The 18,846-nt window shown below is 42.3% G+C and overlaps 1 protein-coding gene across 16 annotated transcripts in view; it reads left to right on the top strand.

Annotated features, from left to right (window-relative positions):
* CADPS (calcium dependent secretion activator) overlaps positions 1–18,846 on the top strand; it is a 205,922-nt gene that overhangs the window by 138,671 nt on the left and 48,405 nt on the right. For 8 of the 16 annotated variants that reach the window (XM_077786158.1, XM_021537248.3, XM_077786154.1 and 5 more), the window contains 5 exons: positions 1,297–1,365; positions 2,227–2,244; positions 11,321–11,427; positions 16,868–17,024; positions 17,979–18,120. In XM_077786158.1, the coding sequence (XP_077642284.1) occupies positions 1,297–1,365; positions 2,227–2,244; positions 11,321–11,427; positions 16,868–17,024; positions 17,979–18,120 (493 nt within the window). The remainder of the gene's footprint in view (positions 1–1,296; positions 1,366–2,226; positions 2,245–11,320; positions 11,428–16,867; positions 17,025–17,978; positions 18,121–18,846) is intronic. The other 8 variants (XM_077786159.1, XM_021537240.3, XM_077786156.1 and 5 more) reach the window with 2 other exon arrangements.

Here is an 18,846-nt window from a genome sequence, read left to right as displayed (position 1 = left end):
TGGGCACTAAAAGGATGTTTATCAACTCTTGACTTGGTAATGAGTGACAAAAATAGAGAAGGAACGAAGGTTTCATAAGCTCTGTATTATCAGTCAATTTATCAAAGTACTCAACTTCAGAGGATACTTTAATTGGTGTATTCTGTAAAATGCAATGTTTAAATATACTTGACAAAGATGGAGAAGGACTGAAAATCAAAAACAGCTTTTCTGTTGATGGATGCTTCTACCCAGGGCTGGCTCCCTTAGGTTCTCTGTATAAATATCACTAACTCGTTGGTAAGATTTGCTCTCTTCTTTCAGATAAATCTATGCAAAAACAAACTTTATGATCTGTAAGTAAAAATGCATTCATTTCCAAAGTAGAACAGTTAGTGTGTATTTTTCCTTTTGTGCCTCAATTCTTCTTGGTTGTGTTAATTATCTGCCCTCTCTTTTTGCACTGTGACTTTTAGGTCTGGGAATACTTTGAAGCAACAAACCTATTTTTTTTTCCAGCTGCCTTTTCAGAGAAATAGTTCATTCCACACTATCTGCTCTCTTCTGCTTTTCTCCTCCTTTATCTGTGATTGGCCACAGCCACTTTTTGATGCTATTTCTACAAAAGTGGTTGTAACACCAATTTCCAAGCATGCTGGGATTGTTAATTTGAACAACCCAACATCCGCCAGCTGCATGCATCAGGTTTTCTCTCATGAGCATAGTCCACTGTATATTCAAATACTTCCTTAGAAGAGCAAATGACAAGTTTACCTTGGTGAGACACATTCCTGTTCACTGCACATGGCTTTGAAATCTTGCTTTTGAATGATATTTGAATAGCCACATGTGTAAGGCACTTTTGTCAGAAATGCAGAACCAAATCAGTGGCAGCAGTGCTTGAGGCTATGCTTATGAAGAAATACCTGTGAAAGCCTTAGATACTGAAGGCTGAAATCCTTAGTATCTTGGAGCCTTAAACCAATGAAATTCTACTTCCCTCTATTCATGATGTTTTGATCATTATATTCTTGCAAACAGTTCAGAGCAAACCTCAGAGCAAACCTCTGAGTCATGGTCACAACCTCTCTTGTGACTCATGGGCATGCTGAATGGTTAATCCACTAGATCTCAAATTTTAACCCTCCTTTTTCTTTTTTTATTTTCTTTTTTTTTCCCTTTTTTTTATCCTGTGTGTATCCCAAAATACTCTGTGGCTTTCCTTTTAACCTGATATGAAGTTTTCCTCTGACCTATAGCCTGTAACCTCTTTACCTCTGACCTAAGCCTCTTGCATGCCCAAATCCTCTTTTATAGGGAAAAAGAGAGAAATGTATGAGCATCCTGTCTTCTGCTTGGCCTCTCAAGTGATGGATTTAACCATTCGTGAGTACCTACCACCCTCCTCTCCATGCTGTCCTCACTTTCTCTGTTCTCATTACCTCAAGAAAGTCCAGATCCAAACCAACTCACTCTCCTTGCTTCAAGTCTTTTAGCATTGGCTTGTCTGTTGCTTCTGTCTGTGAAACCCAGTGTGAGAAGTCCAGTCACTTTCTATCAGCCTAAACCAGGTTAGACAATTAACCCATCCGTTTGTGACAAACTCAGACTGTCTGTAAGTTCTTTCAGTTCTTCTTTATGTCCGTGACCTGAATGCATTTTTACTTTGCTTCTGTGTAACCCCAGTTTGTAAAGTGCTTGTCACTGGTACACAATCAAAAGGTAGCAGCTACGTTGTGGAGCAGTGAGCTAGAGGTCAGATAAAGGACACTTGGAAAAAGCCATCCCTTTGCCTGCGTATAAAATCTTTACCCAATCCTGTGTATAAGATCGTATAAGGCTGTCCTTTCTCTGTACATCAGATCTTAATGTCTCCTGTCTGTTAGCTCTCAGCGAAAGGATGCACTCTACTTGCTCTCCTCGGTTTTTTTACTTACTCCTTTGCACCGAGCTCTGGAGGGGACACCCCAACCCTGCTGTCACTCGGAGACCCCCTCTGTGTCCTCAGAGCTCTCCCTCTCTGGTTTTCTATTTGTGCAGCGTTTTCTCTCACCTCCGTGAAAGGAGCTTCCTTTGGTAACCCCACGCTCGGGGGGGCGGGGGGCGAGACGGGGCGACTTTTCTTTTTCTCAAATGTCATATATCACGCATAACTGGGGGGCTGTGCGGTCCACTTGCTCATTAATCCTGCATATCTGTTCTTGTTTCTCTCTTTTCTCTCCTTGTTGCTTTCTCTCTTTCACATAGAGAATCAGAAGGACGCAGGTGAACAATTGTATATGCATTATAAATTGTTAGGACTGTTGAGTTATATTTATTTTGTTTTCTATTTTCATAGCTCCTTAAGATATGTACTCCTTCAGGCTGAAAATGGAGATGCATTGATACTTAAGGAGTTAATTTGTGCTGTCTACATAATCTCCTTTTCCTCCTTTCATAGAATAGAGTGTAGATTAAAAATACCCTGTAGAGATGTAGTGCCTTCTTAGGAGATAGTTGTAGAGGAGAATCTAGTCCTTGTAAAGAGAAGGTTTCTTGTTTTTCAAAAGAATTGCAGCTCATTTTGGGTGAAAAAATGTTGGTGATTTGGCCATTAATTTTCCACACCTAACAAGCACATTTATAAGTAAACTAACGTTCATTTTTGGTTTTCATACCTTCTGTTTTCTGCCCTGATGGGAGGACTGGGTTTTTCTTTATTTCTTTATTTCTATTTATTTGTTAATGTGTAAAGAACAATCTGGTGGGACAGAAGTCGTGTTTGTCTCTCGTTTATAACCTGTGGTGACATGTAACAAGGCAAAGGCTCAGCTCAAGTGCACATCTCTGCAAAAGGGATGGTGGAGCCCTGCAGCCCCTCTTCTCGTTTCTGTTGTACCCCAGAGTCCTAGTTCCAAAGTCCTTGAAACTTGAACTGTTCATTTCTTTTTGTGAGTAGATTGTTCTGTTTTGTGGGGGAGAAAAGAAAGGATGTGGTTGATTTCAGCTCTGTTTGCACAGGGAAATTACTTTAGAAGAGCAGTGCAAGAGGCTGGGCCAGGTTCTGGTTTCCCCAGACATCCTTAGCTCAAATTTGGCCCATAATCTATTGCATCATAGTAAAATGAATTGTAAATAACAAGCAATATTGAGAAAATGGAGACTAAATTTCCCTGCAAAGAACAGTCCCAATTATTACCATTGACTGTAAAAATTAGAGTGAGCACAGGCTGTTGTGCATTAAGCACAATAACTACGTGGAGCATCATGCTTGCTGCAGCACTCTGTCATGTGCCTGCAGTTTAGAAGTTCAGAATGACATTCCTATGGCCCAGCTTGTTTAAAAATAACCTGTTTCTTCCCAATGCTTGGAGCAAGTGAAAGGGCAGAGGGAGTTGTGATTCCACTGCTTTGTGCCCACAAATCTCCCTTTGTTTTAAATAAAAAATTTTCAGGCAAGGTCAGCAGGACTCACTTGAAACTGGTTCCTCAGCTTAAGTGGAGTCAAAAGTGACTGGGGTTTGGCCTGACTTTTTTATTTTGCCAGAAGCAAGAATAAAAGTAAGATGCTGAAAACAACTTCTTAAACACACAAGTGTTACCTTTTCATTCTCCTTTCTCCTGAGAAGTGTGCAATCTCTTGCCTTGCATTAAAATATTGAAACAGAGCATTAAACAGAAAACTGTACTAAAAGAATTAAAAATTAATTATTTTAATTATTAATCAGACAAAGCTACAAACACTCAGATTAATAATTGTAACCTTTTAATAAATACTTATTTATATAGGTCAGAAATACATAATTATTTTTGAAAATAATAACTTCTCCGATAATAACTTCTTCCTTATGTATGGGTATCCCATGAACACAAGTGCACTTTGCACTGCTGGAGTTGGGTACAGGCAGCTTCAGAGGTGGTGCCAGCCAAGGCAGTAATTGTCAGTTTGACAATGGATTGTGTTTGGTGTAAGACTGGGTCGGGGGGTTCAGTTTTCAGACTGAGTCTCATATTGCAGTTTGGGTTTGGTCTCTGTAAGGAGAGGTTTATTGTGGTAGTGCTGAGTTGGTGCACAGAGATGAGCAGTGAAGGAGACAGCTCTCACCTCAGTGCTTAGTGCCAGAGTGTGGGTGGCAGAGCAGTGGGACATCTCATGGAAAGTAGCTGGAGAGCAGAGAGACCTACTGAAGTCCTATTCCTCTGTCCCCAAGGCAAATTGAGTTATCCAAAAATACCAGACTTTGCTTGTCCAGCAGCCACTCCATCCCCTGTGCAGGGAAGGAATCTCCCAAGGCACCACACCTCACCATGCTGCACACACTGTCCTCCCTGCGTGGCTCCTGGGGAAGCTGAGCCTCACTTAAAAGCACACCCCGTGGTGATGCCAGGTGGGAGTGAAGCTGGAACCCGGTCACTTCGGGGTCAGTGAGGGGCAGCTGCAGTGCCTGTACAGAGGCAGACATCTCCCAGGTGCCTGTGTCAGGCTGGGTGCACCCGTAGGAGAGGGACTGAGCAGGGCAGCTTGGGCTGCAGCAGCCCGAGCTGGCACCAGCCATGGAGCATCTTGATCGTGCACTCGCCCCAGCAGGCGTGGAAGGCGTCCTCCCTCCACCGAGGGAGCGGGTGCAGGAGAGGCTGGTTTCAGACTGGAGCAGCACAGCAGGTTGTTAAGAAGCAGTGGCATTTTCCAAGGCAGCCGTACTGGCCCTTGTCACAGTCCCATGCTCACTTTACGTCACTCGCCTTCCCTATTTCTGGATCTCAGCCTGGGAAGCTCTGTGCACGTATCTGTAACTCAGCTGAGGAGCTGAGCTGCCTGTCAATTGACCAGGTCTGAGGCAAGGACAGATCCTGTGTCATCTGTCAGCCCAACCTCTGCTGGGCAATCGCTCCAGCATTTGGGATAAATCACAAAGTTTAGAAAGAAAATAAAATTGTACCATTTGAGTAAATAAAAATGTAAAATATATTAAAACATCCATCTTTGTGTGCAGCAGTGGAGGCTGAAGTGATTAATAAATCCTATACTTTCACTCAGGCACAACTGTAACCTGTATCCATGTGTGCTGAAATGCTGCTTTATTTGTTTCCTTCCTTGAAATGGCATTGGGCTGTGTTTAACAAAGAATCATTATGCAGCTTTTAATATTTCCTCTTGTCCTTTCAAAGGCAGTGTCTAAAGCAGTACAAAGTTATTGCAAAAGCTTCAAAACTCCAGAGATTTGCATTCTGCATTTCTTTCTATGAGTCTCTCACCAACTGCGGGAGCAACTTGCTGCCTGGGGTATGAGACATAATTCAGATAGGCACAAATTCTTCACTAGGCTCAAAAATCTTTAGAAAATCAGGAGATTAGAAAATCAGTTCTCTCTTGAGAATGTTGAGGGTTTGAGGTGAATTGGTCTCTCTTTCTGAATTTGGAAATAAAAAATCTATTTCTTTTTACTTTAAAATAAAACATCTTGTTTTGAGAGGAAAAAATACCAACATTGAAATCCCTTTCAGATACACACAAATTAATTTTATGAGTATAATAAAAGGCTGCCCTGCCTTGTCCTTGGGCTAAGTCCATTATGCTTTATAGTTGTCTTGAGAGCAGCAGCTTTTTGTATCATTTTGATGATTGGCTCACAAATGAATGCACACATAACACTTGGATGCTAAAGCCTTTGGCAGGGGTCATATATTTTTAATTATTGTGAGGAAATCATTTAATCAGTGGCTACACTTCTAAAAAAATATGAAAAGTCAGTAATATTCATCTCCTATTGCAAGTGTAATTGTTAATGTTGCTGATGTTTTAGTAACCCATGTAGCAAAAATCATGGTGCTGAGGTAGAAATATGTAGTTTGAAAATTTTCCAGTCTGTAAAGAGTCACACACAATGAATTGTGTGCAATATCTATACCCAGTGTAGCACAGACTTACCAATATACCTGTTATTGCAGGTTGAAGCTCATTGCAAACAAACCTAGAATTTTTCAAGTAATTTGTGCTTCTGCAAATATTTTATGTGCCAGTATCATGCAGAATCATAAAAACCTTTAGAAGAGTTTGTCCAGGAAAGCATTTTGTCAGGCAGTAAGAAGCTGCTCCTAGCTCTGGTTTCAGGGACAAAGGTGTTTAACTCTTACTCATCTGACACACGCATGAGCAGCAAGTACAAGAATATTTCTGATACTGAAGTGGCTGTAGTGAGGGATCAGAGAGGAAAGGACAGGGGGAAAAAGAAAAGCCCAAGTGAAACAAAGCATGCCACATGCTGCAGCTGATCACTAGCAAGTGCCATAAAACCCATCCAGCCTCACACATCTCCCTTGCGCTGAGCAGGAGCTGAGCCACCCCTGAAAGGTGTGGCTCAGCCACAGGTCATCTCTGAGACTGGACCTAGAGAAGTGTGTGAGCTCTAGTGCCTCATAGTGCATGGCTCTCACAACCTCATTTCTGTTTAAATTTACAGAGAAAATTAATTCCTTTCCTTAGCCAGACCTTAATCTTTTAAATTTTCTTGCAATAAAGAGAAAGAAGGAAAAGCATGAGTTGGGGCTCATGGGTGTTCAGTGCCCCCAGGAACAGAGAGAACTCTTCACCTCCAGGTGGTTCTGCAGCCATCATGCAAGAACCTTGAATTTGGGTCTAAAAAACTGAAATGTGTGAAAAGAGCTGAATATTTGTGCAGATTGGGCCAGATCAGAATTATATCAAGAATTTGTTGCTTAGCCTGCTCCAGTGCCTTGTGGGAGCTTGTTTCCAAGAGCGGGTGGTAGTGGGGGGATGCCAGGAGCAGGGTAAGGTGCTGGAGGGGTCTCTCACAGGCCCCCCAGAGAAGTGAGAGCCACCCTGGGGCACTGTGCTGACAACTGCACAGCGGGAGCCTCCTCCAAGCTGTTCTGTACGCGCTGCACCAGCGACTCGTGAAGATGCTGCTGCATCTCTTGCCTTTTCCTCCTCCTCTTTCTCTATTAATGACTTTTCCCTAGGACAGAAAACACTTGTGCTAATCAGGCCCGTTCAACACTCTGGAGTCTGGATGTCTGTGAAGCCTAAGAGCTATTTTTGGATGGGTAGCTGTTAGGGATGCAGGGGCTGGACTCCACATTTAGGGATGCTTGAGGGCTGCAGTGCTGACGTGTGCAATGGGGTGCAACTCAGATTCCTTTCACCTTGGCTTTGGCACTCTTAGGAAGAGCTCTCTGTCTTTGACACCCCCAACTTTGCCAACCAACAGACTCCCCTGGGTGGTGAGGGGTTCCCACCCTGTGGTTGTCAGACATGGGTGGGTGAAGATGTGCAATTCCCTCTCCCCACCATCCCTTCCCATCCAGAGACCTTGGCACAAACTTCTCTCCACAGCAATGGGCAGTAAAATACTCTTCCCACATTTGCATATCAAGCTCAGGAGCAATAAGTGAGTAGCCAAATTTAATTCTTGCTTATGTTTTAAAGCAGAGTGAAAGTCATTAGGCCAATGCCCAAAAAGCAGTTATTTTTGTCACTTGAGGCTGAGAGGTTTGTTTCTGGGGACAAAGTCACCCTTGATAAATGTTGAACAAAGACCAGGATTACTCCAGAGATGAATGAATAGATTTGCTTTTCCTGTTGTAAGAAAACAAGGAAAAAAAAGAAAGCCAGTAGCTTGAATCTGAGAGTCTGAATTAATCATTACACAGCCTAAAAGACTAAAAATGTGTGTGTGTGTGTGTGTGTGTGTGCGTGTGTGTGTGTGTGTGCACATGTGTGCATTGTGTGTGGTTTTATGTATGTATGTATGTGTATCTACCCTGTGTATGGAGAGGGGCACCAACCTAACTCACATTCCTTAATGGTTTACTCGAATATTCTTTATTATACTTTGATAAGTGTTATAGTTCTGTGAGAAATAAAAGCAATCAGAAATCTCCTTTGCACAAGCCAACTGATTTTTTTTTCCCCCACTGGAAAATGCAAGCAAAATGGCAAGGACTTTTGGCAATAGAATGTCCAGATAAATATGCCAGATTCCTTGCAAATGGCATGATTAAAAATAGTCACAATGCTGCTAAAAACTGTTATTAAAAGGAGTAGAAACTATTGTGTTAATATATTCACAGCATATAATTTATTCTCTGGGTGTATGTAAAAGGAAAGGCTATTTTCTTTGAATTTTTCCTATGCTGATATTGTAAACTATATGACAGATGGGTCAAGTCCTGATTGCAGTATTCTAACATTTGGAATAGCAAGTAACATATTTGATAGAGCTGGCAAGTTTTTATATATGATTCAACCCAGAATATAAAAGCCACTAGAATTCCAAGTTGAAAATAATTAAATGAGCTGGAAACGATCAGGAACCACACATTTTTAAGTGACAGATTTTTTTACATGTTTAAATTGCACAAGAATATTTTATAGCTCCCTTTAACCAACAGTGACGTTTAATTCTAAAATGTGTAATTGATATTTGCAAAGCAATTAATTCCTATGGCTCATTATTCTATTGCTAAACGTGCCTAAGCATTGGGGAGCTGACTTCAAGTTGTGTTTTTTTAGTTCACCTTTTCTGAATTCCAGAGTTTTAACTGAATTAACCCATCTCAGTCTCCTCGTGTGACTGTGCTAAGTGTGGTTTCAGACTTGCATTGAATTTTTAGCTTTCTGATTGCACAGTGCCGTAGGACGTTCAAATCTGCTGACTTCTAGAATATGTGTTGTCAAATGGTGTCATTACCCTGTAATACCCCGAACACCGATAAGCAAAAACCCGGCAGCTTATTCCATTTGTAGTTGATCATTTCTGCTTACGTTCCTTTTGAAATTTCCATCTTTTTGTCACTGTTTATGAAGTCATTTGTCTCTTTACTTTTGGCGTCTCTCTCTCCGTCATGCACCACCAGCCCGTCCGCCCAAGCCTAAGCCGCCGGCTGGGCCACCATCATCTCCTCAAACGCAGACTAACATGATAGATCATATGCTCAAAGGCATGGCCAAACAGCCGCCAAGTACTGTAATAGTCTTCCTTTCTTTTATTCAGTGGTTTTCTAGTCTAGCAGCCGCTCGTGTAGCAGTAGAAAGCTAGTCCTCATATGCAGCTTTATACATACTAAACACCTAGTGCGACGTGGTAGGTTTTAGAGATTTAGAGGTAGCATTTATTTCAAAATGTCCACATTTTTTTGTCTAGCAATGTCTGACATATGCAACATTTTCAAATATCAACGTCAGCACAAAATAACATTGTTGTTGCATAACATTTTGCATGGAAACTATAAATATGTATGAGCTTTACATGATGTTGGATGAAATGTTTGATAAGTATATCGTATACGTTTCATGTAACTGTCAGTGCTCCAGCTATCTTAGCAGAATATTCTGATGTATAGTAACTTAACCAGGGAAATATTTAAAATAAGAAGGAAAAAAATTAAGATTGACATCTGCTGGCTGCCAAAGTTATATAAGCATCAATATTTTCTTTAAAGACAGCATCTTTGAGCAGTTGTTCTTATTAACACTTTTGTCTTTTAGTTATATTTGAGTGCAGATCAATGTTGCAAATGAGAATGGGCCTGATGCTGCATTGATCAATGGAAAAGCTTCCCCTTGGCATTGGAGGTGCAGAAACAACCAGATCTTACTGAGGGACTTGTCTTTGGGCTCCTTTTGCAAAATAAAGTGGTTTCTACTTCTTGTAGCCATTGAGGTGCTGGATAGTGTAGGACAGAGACTGAGGAGTTAACCAGGAGCTCTCCAGTTTCAGTATTTGCTCAGTAAATTATATTAAGGGGAACCCTGATTTTTTTTGTTTGTTTGTTTCCACTGGTACAAGAAACAGCAGCAAAACTGCAGAAGAAACACCCAAGGCCCTTATCTGTGCCATAAATCAGTAAAAATTTAGAGTTCATTTGTGTGGTGCTTTACCACCCCTCAGCCAAGCTGAGCCCCTACAGTGCCAGACTCCAGCTTGCTGGGCTCCTCCAAAAACCAGCCACATTTGGGACTGTCCTGAAATGTACGGCTTTCCTTTCCATGGGAACTGTGTAACCTGTAAACAGGTATTCAGGGGAACCTGGGGGCTGCCAGGACTTTGAGGGGGAGAATGAAGTCCTGTAAGTTCTCTGAGCCTTCAGCAAGGCAGGGATTTCTCCCTGGGTGACCCAGTCAAGCAGAACAGGCTACCTTATGCAACCTCAAGTTTCTGTCCCACCAGCAAACAAGACCAAAACACTAGGAAAAAAACAGGGTGTGTGGAAGGCTGGAGCAAGATGCCCTGTGAGTACTTGGCCTGTTGGCATATGGATCCCAAGGCGGCAGGTCTCCCAGTCCACTCCTGCTCTGAACAACTATCACTTGGAGGGTTTGCACACCCCAGGGCAGTGAGCTGCCCTTTGATACCATGGAGAGGCCAAAATACCTATGGATGCATAGGTGTGGACTGGCTGTGTAGTGAAATGCCTCTCTTTGCCCTTGCTACTCAGGAGAGCTGGGACTGGGACCTGGGTGAGAACCAGAGAGACACATCTGTGGTCAGCTCTGCGGAAGCTGTCATTCAGGGAAATTGTGGTTATTTTCTTTTCCTCTACATTATTTCTAGTGAAATGCTCTAGATGTTCTGTATTGTTAGCACCTCATATTTTTAATGTGTTATTAATAATATAAATTACCTGGAAGAATATAATTTAATTACTTTTTAGAGTTTTCAGAAAACACTGCAAAATAACACAGGTAAACACCAAGCTCCAGGATTTAAACTCTTTGGTTTGTTTTGCGGGGTTTTTGTTGTAAACTTGCATCTCTTTTCCCATATAAATCTTACCCATGAGTGTGGGATTTATCACTTTTTACTCCCTCCAGCATGCATAATTCTTAACCTTTGTAGAGTTAAATCCTGGAGCAGAGAGACCTGCAAGTTTTGCTTTTAGAAGCAGGTGACATTTAAATTGCTCGAGTCTGACAATTTATTACAAGTGCAGACAGATTTGTTTTAATTGATCTTCTTAAAAGAATTTTTAGATAATATAGATATGATTCCTATAATAGCATCATCTACATTGAAGGATACATATTGTTCATACATTAGTGGCCAGATGCTGTCTTTAGGGAATGTGATGTTCTTATTCGAGCTAATAAAGTGCCACCATAAAACAAACCAACTCTGACAGTATTGTGAAATTTGGAGCTGGAGCACTGTATTTTCATAGTATAATAACGAATGTGGCTTTCTGGTTTGCTCAGTACTAATTATATAAGCATTTAACATATGCATGAAAAGATCTTTAAAGCTGCAGAATATTATGGGGTTTTTTTTAACCTCTAAAATAACTCACTGTTCGTCTAGCTTTTCACCCTGCTTTCCTTTTAACTTGAGTTCTTGTACTACAGAGAATGTAGGCCGGTTAGTCACACCAGCTAAAAAGTTAGAAGATACAATACGTCTGGCAGAGTTGGTAATTGAAGTCCTACAGCAAAACGAAGAGCACCATGCAGAGGTGAGCAGCGTCCTCGGCGAGGTTGTGTCCCCCCAGGTCTTCCACAGGATCCAGTGGGAGCTTTGTATATTTGTGTGATGTCTTCCCAGCTGGTGCTGGGTTACCTTTTATAAAAGCTGGAAGTACACTTGAGTACCATGAAGGCAAGGTGCACTTCAGGAGGAATGTGTTTTCAAAGGGGAGGGAGGGCTAAAGGTTGAATTAATTGAGTTGTACTCTCCTTGATGTTAGTCTGCAGCCTTTCTGACAGTGCCAGCCTGGCCAAAACACTCACCACCAACTACCTGCAAGAGCAAGCCTGTCCTCTTTCCAGAAAGGTGGTATTTCCAAATCATGACCCGTGTGTGTGTGCCTCCAGCCAGCATGAGCGGGGTCCCTGCCGCAGCTGCCGCTCCTGCTGTCCGGAGGGGAGCAAGGGAAACTGCAACAAAACACAACAATTCTCCTTTCTGCCCCTTTCTGAGAATTCAGGTTGTTTCCAGGGGTCTCCGTGGGCCCCTGGTGGTTTCCTGTTGGCCTCTTCTGCCTTGGCTTATTGGTAATACCTCAATTACTAGTCATAGAGGTTAGGATGAACTATGCTGTGTTACTCATTGTCTGGGTTAATTAAGGCCTAATACACTTAACTCTTTGAAGCACCTTAACAGAAAGATTTGTGTATTAAAACCACTGAAACCGTGTCATAGTCAGATATACACCAGAAAATGGTGAGGCTTGATCCTGGAAACACTTGGTCCCACAGGCAGCTGGCATGGCTGGCTGTAGTCCTGCTCTCAGCACGTCAGGACATTTCTTCCAGAGCAGGTGACGTTGCATACCCATGTAAGTATTTGCAGGATTGAGCCCTGAGTTCTCTGTAAATCTGGTGCTCTTGAATGCGTATTGTAAAGTTAATAATTTTAAAATTCGGAGTGAACAGTTATTGTTTATGACTGTAGGTATTGTTGCACTCTTTTATTATTTTCTCTTTTCCTTCCCATTGATATATAGATGTAGATATACTCACAATATTTTGCATTAAGAGCATTTGATAAATAATTTCACAATCACCTAAAAATCATTCCAGTGTGTATTAAGTATGCAGTATAGTTTTACTTATTGATAATACACAGCAATCCACAAAACCCAACTAACGCCTGATTACATATTTAAATTTCCTCCCTGTTTTTCTACTGTTCATTCAATCTTGGATGATCCTGGCAGGGGAAAGAGGTATGTGACTAAACCGAACGAAACGAGTCACTCCTGTCATATTCCGTGCATGCCCTCTCAGTGCCATGTTTCCTACTGGGATTTTACCCTGGTTGCCCTCGCTTCCGTAACTTTGACCGAGGAATGTAACAGCAACTTTGGGTCGGCTGCTTGCAGAGCTGGTGGCCTGACACAGAAGGGTAAATGTGGCATAGCAGCCCAGTCCATGCATGCAGCAATGGGTATATTTTACGAGCGCTGCAGTTACATCCCAACACAACCCTACCTGCCTGGACTCGCTCCTCAGCCTGTTGTTACCTGTTGTTTGCATTCACCCAACCTCTAGTACACTGTGGTGGAGATGGGCTAAGTACTACACAAGTGCCTAGAATGGTAGTGGTCTTCCTCTGGTTTTGTCTGTATGTGCCTTGTACTGGATATACAGTATTTATATGTAGAGAGAGAATATATGAGGTGAAGAGTGAAATAAACCTCCTTTTCACTAAAGCAATGGGTGCTTGAGAGCATTATGCTTGTGCAAAAACTGTTTTATTCCACTCCTCACCAGCACAGGCTGGATGTAGAACCAGCTGGGAAGGAGCTGTTTTTTAAAACACAGCTTATTTTGAAAAGAGGAAGCAGTTGCAGGACCAGTCACACTCACCCAGCCATGCTGCCAAGATCCTCACATGACGAGGAAGGCTCAGAACTGTTCTCCAGCATCTTTTGTGTCACAGGGTTTTGATTAGAGACAGAAGGTTAATGCCAAGGCAGATAGGAGGCACCCCAGTACCTTGTTCTGAACAGTGACTTGGAAGGATGAAATCCATCTCTCTCCAGAAGCCCAGCACACTGTTGGTGCATTTTGAATCCCTGTCCTGAGGGTGGCTGTGGCATTTCAGCAGTGCACAGGCAGTTGGCCAGCTCTCTGCACACTTTGAATTGCACCCAGGAGAGAGAGAGAAGAGGCTGGGTGGTTTATCACTGATTTTTATTATGTATTGTAGCCACATTATGCTGTCACTGTGCAATGAGCATTGCTGATGTATTACACTTTATTCCCTCCTCCCCATATAATTACAGGTGACTTTTTTTATATGTTGTCACTCACCTGAAGAAGGTTTGACCTGTGAGGCGTGACTCTGGTCTACTTTGGTTATTCAGCAGAAAATTAAGTTGCACTGCTTACTGAAAAAATGCCTTACTTTATTTTAAAAAATAGTTTTTGCAATTAACACATGCCCCTTTTTTCCCCATGTGGACATCCAGGCAGATGCCACACCACAACACTCCCTAATGAGAATGTAGCAAATAATACTCAGAGCAAGTTCAAAAATCATTACAAGAGGAGTATCGTGTCTAGTCAGTAGCGTTTGTCTTACCCATGAGAAGGAAGCAACGCAGCACAGGCAGAAATAGCAGAATCCATGTGCCTATATCTGTAATCTGGGAGCAGGAGGTCCCTGGCATTCTATCATCTCTCCCATCAGATGTCTCCTAGCTCCCTTTCCCTTCCTCTGGATGACTGATGAGAAATGCCAGAGTCAATGCCATTCACCTGTTTTTAAATGTGTGTTTTCTCTCTCTATGTATACATATGTGTATATGTATATATGTATCTTAACTCCTTGAGGTCATACATATATACATGTGTATCCATGTGTAAAATATACAATAATAGGTGTGTTTGGCTAGAAAACACACTTTTTTCCCCCTTTACATTATTATTTAAGCAAAGCAGGTAAGTAGATGGTAAATAAATGAAATGTTACCATCTTGAAGAAGGTTTTCTAAGTATGGTGTTACAATCCTGCTTACAGAAATTAGGGAGGAGGTTGAGGATCCTGACATAAGTTTGAGAATTACAGAGTTAAGATTTGACTTTTCAAGCAAAAGGAAAACTGTTAGTCGTTTGGGCATAATTTTTTTCCACCAATGATCACATGCTTTTCTTTTTTAAAAATAGTTCTATTTTTCCTTTTTTTTATGAAAGCAGGTTCTTATTGCAGGACTCTGAAGTGTTTATGTTGGGATTTGTTACAGAAGACATTCTCTGGCCTCCCCTCTTTTCCCTTCCCCCCAGATGCCGGTTGCCCTCGGTCCTTGGTAGCGATCTCTCCATGCCCACAGACCCAGGGGCAGTGTTGGGTGGGTGCCAGCGTGTCAGGCTCTGGGCACAGCCAGAGAAACCACATCAGAGCAAGGACAGCCCCCACAGCCTCCCTGAAAACCACATGAGAGGACCCTGCACAGCCCCACTGCTCAGCAGCGCTCCTTTCCCACCCAGCTCTGCCAGCAGGTTGGAGCAGGCATCAGGAGCACACCTGCCTCTTGATGGTTTTGGTTCCTCCAAGGTCTCTCAGCAGTTTGATGCCTCCCAGCGTGGCAGTCACTGGCATCCAGCCCTGTGCCTGGCTGGACACAGCACCAAATGTGGGGAAGTGCTGAAGAGCACTGCCCCACACCTCAGCCCCACACAGGCTCCCTCTCCTTGGTTTTGGCTTTCCCAGGGTGACGACTCTGCAGATGCCAGGGCCACTGTCACCACTACCACTGCACCCCAAGCAGGAGATGCTGCAGCAGAGCTGGGCAGCTTCCTCCATGGGCCTGAAGCTGAGGACAGTCTGCAGACAAAGGATCTGCTGTAACCATCTTGTCCCCTGCCATGACCACGGGGACACTCAGCTCCTGGCCTTGCTGCTTCAGGCATGGGCAGACACCACAGCTGTGCCTTCATGGCACAGTTCATCTCCTCCACATCTTCACCCCCATTAAAGGGCAGGCCCACTACTAAGATTAGTTTGGGGGTCATGTGTTTATTTTGGTTATTTAGTTTACATCTTGTATGTGCTCTGGGAAGAAAATGCCAAGTGCATTGCCCAATCTATCCATGCCTTCACATCAATTTTGTATCAACTTGTGGAATAATAACAGGGCAGTGTCAGTCTGCTTTATGTTTTATAGTTCCAAAGACCCCCTGCCACTATCACTGGCAGTAACCTGTTGTGGAGGTGCTGTTCCCTCTCCATGACCAGGTGAACCAGTAGCTGGAGCTGGGCTGTGCACATCAGTGCAGTTCTTCATCAGTGAATCAAAACTGAACCCTGAGAGAGTGAAAGACCATTCTGCTTATTCATCTCTGCTAAAACATGCAAAAAATGCCCCTCCCTGACTGGCAATTCCTCTTCAAACTGATTCCTCCATTCCCAATGTCTTCCGTTTCATCTCCACTCTTCTGCCTAAGCTAGAGGTTTCTTTTTCTTGCCAAGTGCCACAAAGCTGTTCCTTAGCTCCTTGAAGTCACTGAGTAATTGACACTTCAAAATGACAGCACATGGTCCTATGGACAGCTCTTCTCATATTGCATGTTCCCAGCCAGAAGTGACTACTGAACACGCATGCATGCATTTGCAGCATTCACATCTGAGCCATGTATGATGTGAATGTCACCTCAGAGAGCCCGCACAGCCAATTTTAAGGACCCATGTGCATGAGAATGAGTTACCTCACTGATATTTTTTTGGTTTTCAAGTTTAGACATATGTTTTTCCTGCCTCTGTGAAAATATAGGCTTGCCGTATATATATATATTTTTTTTTTACCTTGGCATGTTGATAGTAGAGCTTTGTAATGGGTTCCTAATCAGTAGCATCATAAAAGTGGTAGTGTGTTAGATAACCATGTAAAATGAACAGTGCTGTAGTAACTTTTACTGGTGATGTTTGAAATATCTTGAAAACAGGGTGTGAATGATTTAGGACAGATTTTAATGTCTCAGGCTTTTACTTTTTCAAGACAAATGCAAGTACTGAATCCAAGTAGAATTTAAGCTGTTGAAAAACATGTCAGAAAACCCACAAGCACAGTGCAGAAACTCCCAAATTTCTGTACTTATGAAATAAGAATTAGTTTATTATTTTTTCCTGATGATTAGCATCATTAATGAAGTCATTTATTGTAAATTGAACAGATGAAACCTTCTCTGCTACGTTACAGCTGTATGCGTTTACAGTGGAGCTCTGAAGAGACCCTCTACAAGAAAGCTTTGTGTTAGAACAGCAGTGCCTAATTCTGTGATTAGCACTGCCCATGCAGGCTAGCGCTCCAAAGCACTGTTCTCTTTACAATAAAGGTAGTTTCCATGAAATGCACTTTTTTTTTTTTTCAAGATACGTGGCCTAACATCTTTCCAATGTGCTTTATTAGAACTAATACACATCTTTATTATCTTTTTCTACCAACTCTGAAGGCCTTTGCTTGGTGGTCAGACCTCATGGTTGAGCACGCGGAGACCTTCCTGTCCCTGTTTGCAGTGGATATGGATGCAGCATTAGAGGTGCAGCCCCCAGACACCTGGGACAGCTTCCCACTCTTCCAGCTCATAAACGATTCCCTCCGTAGTGACTGTATGTATTCTGTATTCTGATCATTTCCTTTTCAGTGGGCAGCTCAGGTTACTGATAATGCTTTCAACCTCTCCTTACTGCACAGAGAGCTGAGATGGGTAGAGATTTACAAACTCCTTTAGCACCAGCTTGATTTTATTCCATCGCCACTAGAAAAAAACACACCCTTTAAATCACTGCAGGCAAAGGTGGGAAGTTGAATTTTATTTTGCTTCATCTTCTCAAGTCTCTTGGTAATGGCTGCCTGATAAGCAGGGAATTAGGTACTCTATATCTGTCATTAAATGTGTGTTTTGTATTGTATGTGTGTACTGAATTTATTTAGCATGGAGTAAACTGGTCCTTGCTTTAAGATTTTATTGAAGGGAGGGAAATATTAAAGTAAATGGAGACAGGAGTCGTTCAGAAGAATAGTGCTTTGTAAAATAAGACAATTCTCCAAAGCACTTGGGCCCATACTGTCAAAACCCATATGAGGATTTGGCACTTTCCTGGGTAGTCCAACCCTCCCTGTGGAGCTGGTGGCAAAAATGGCATTGCCTTAGCTAGGTCCTAAACCAGGACCCCAGTTTTCTAAGACTATGTGAAAAAAGCCAGGGACTCATCCTCAGAAAGCAGGTTCCAGCATCATGGTGCTGAGCAACCAAAGAAGAAATTATCCCACCTGCTGAAGCCAAATGTTTGACATACTGTGTTTCTTACACTGGTTTTATTCACAGGAAGTGATAATGTATTTGTAAGTTTTACATTAATGGAAAAGAAGGTTCATTGTCTGTTTATTTGTTTGGAGTAAGAAGTCATTCCTGCTGTCTGTGTCATGAACTCTGGCTCTTGTTATGTTCTTTAAGTTCTCCTGTTCACTGACAAATTCATTGATGAAGTGCCATGCTGTGGTTTGTTACAGAGGTTGTAGTAACAGTCGTGTCTTACTATACTTTTATTTATCTATTCTAGATAATTTGTGCAATGGAAAATTCCACAAACACCTCCAAGACCTGTTTGCTCCACTTGTTGTTAGATATGTCGATCTGATGGAGTCCTCAATTGCACAGTCAATTCACAGGGGCTTTGAGCGGGAGTCATGGGAGCCAGTAAAGTAAGGAAACCTCCTTTGATACAATCGGAATTTGGGTGCAAATGGATGGAGATTCATATAGAGGTGAATTAGCAAACATTAGACTGGACATGCAGAAAATGCTTTAAGCGTTCTAGTTTAATGCTATAAATAGGAGAGCTGATCTCTTCAGGATTTTCAGGTTAATGAGGGAAATGGTATTGGCTTTTTGAAATGCATCGCTGCTTCAGTTTGAACCGTGTGCCTTTGAACAGGGAAGCATGAAAATGGGAAAACCTTCTTAACTGCCATGGCTTTTTGGAACCCATTCTAAAAGGCCTTTTCCAATGCTGCTTTTGAACTCACATAGCTCCTTTTCAGAACAAAAAAATCTCGCTTCACTGTGTTCAGTTCCAGCCCTATAACCTCTGTGAGTCATTGCTGTATTTATTCTCAACACTCATTTTTTCCACCCACCCTGTGGGGGGGATAGTGCAGTGTGTGCCTCTGGCATCAGCCCCATGGCTGGTGGCTGCACATGTCCCCGTGTCCAGGGCAGCTCTGCCAGTCCCAGTTCCTCTGCCTGTAGGATTAGACGTGCAGAAACCAAAGTGAAACATGGGCAAGATGACTCAAGCATAATCATTTCTTACATTTGGAAAGCTAGGAGTTTACCAGCAAGAAATTGGGAACCTGAGAAAAACCCAAATTGAACTCAAGAGCTGGTGAATGATAAAAATGTGACATGTGCTTTGGATTACTGTTGTT

Source organism: Lonchura striata, chromosome 12, assembly GCF_046129695.1.
Source record: "Lonchura striata isolate bLonStr1 chromosome 12, bLonStr1.mat, whole genome shotgun sequence".
Classification (NCBI taxonomy): Eukaryota; Metazoa; Chordata; class Aves; order Passeriformes; family Estrildidae; genus Lonchura; species Lonchura striata.
The sequence above is the reverse complement of the archived record's forward strand: the minus strand, read 5'-3'. Positions and strand labels throughout refer to the sequence as shown.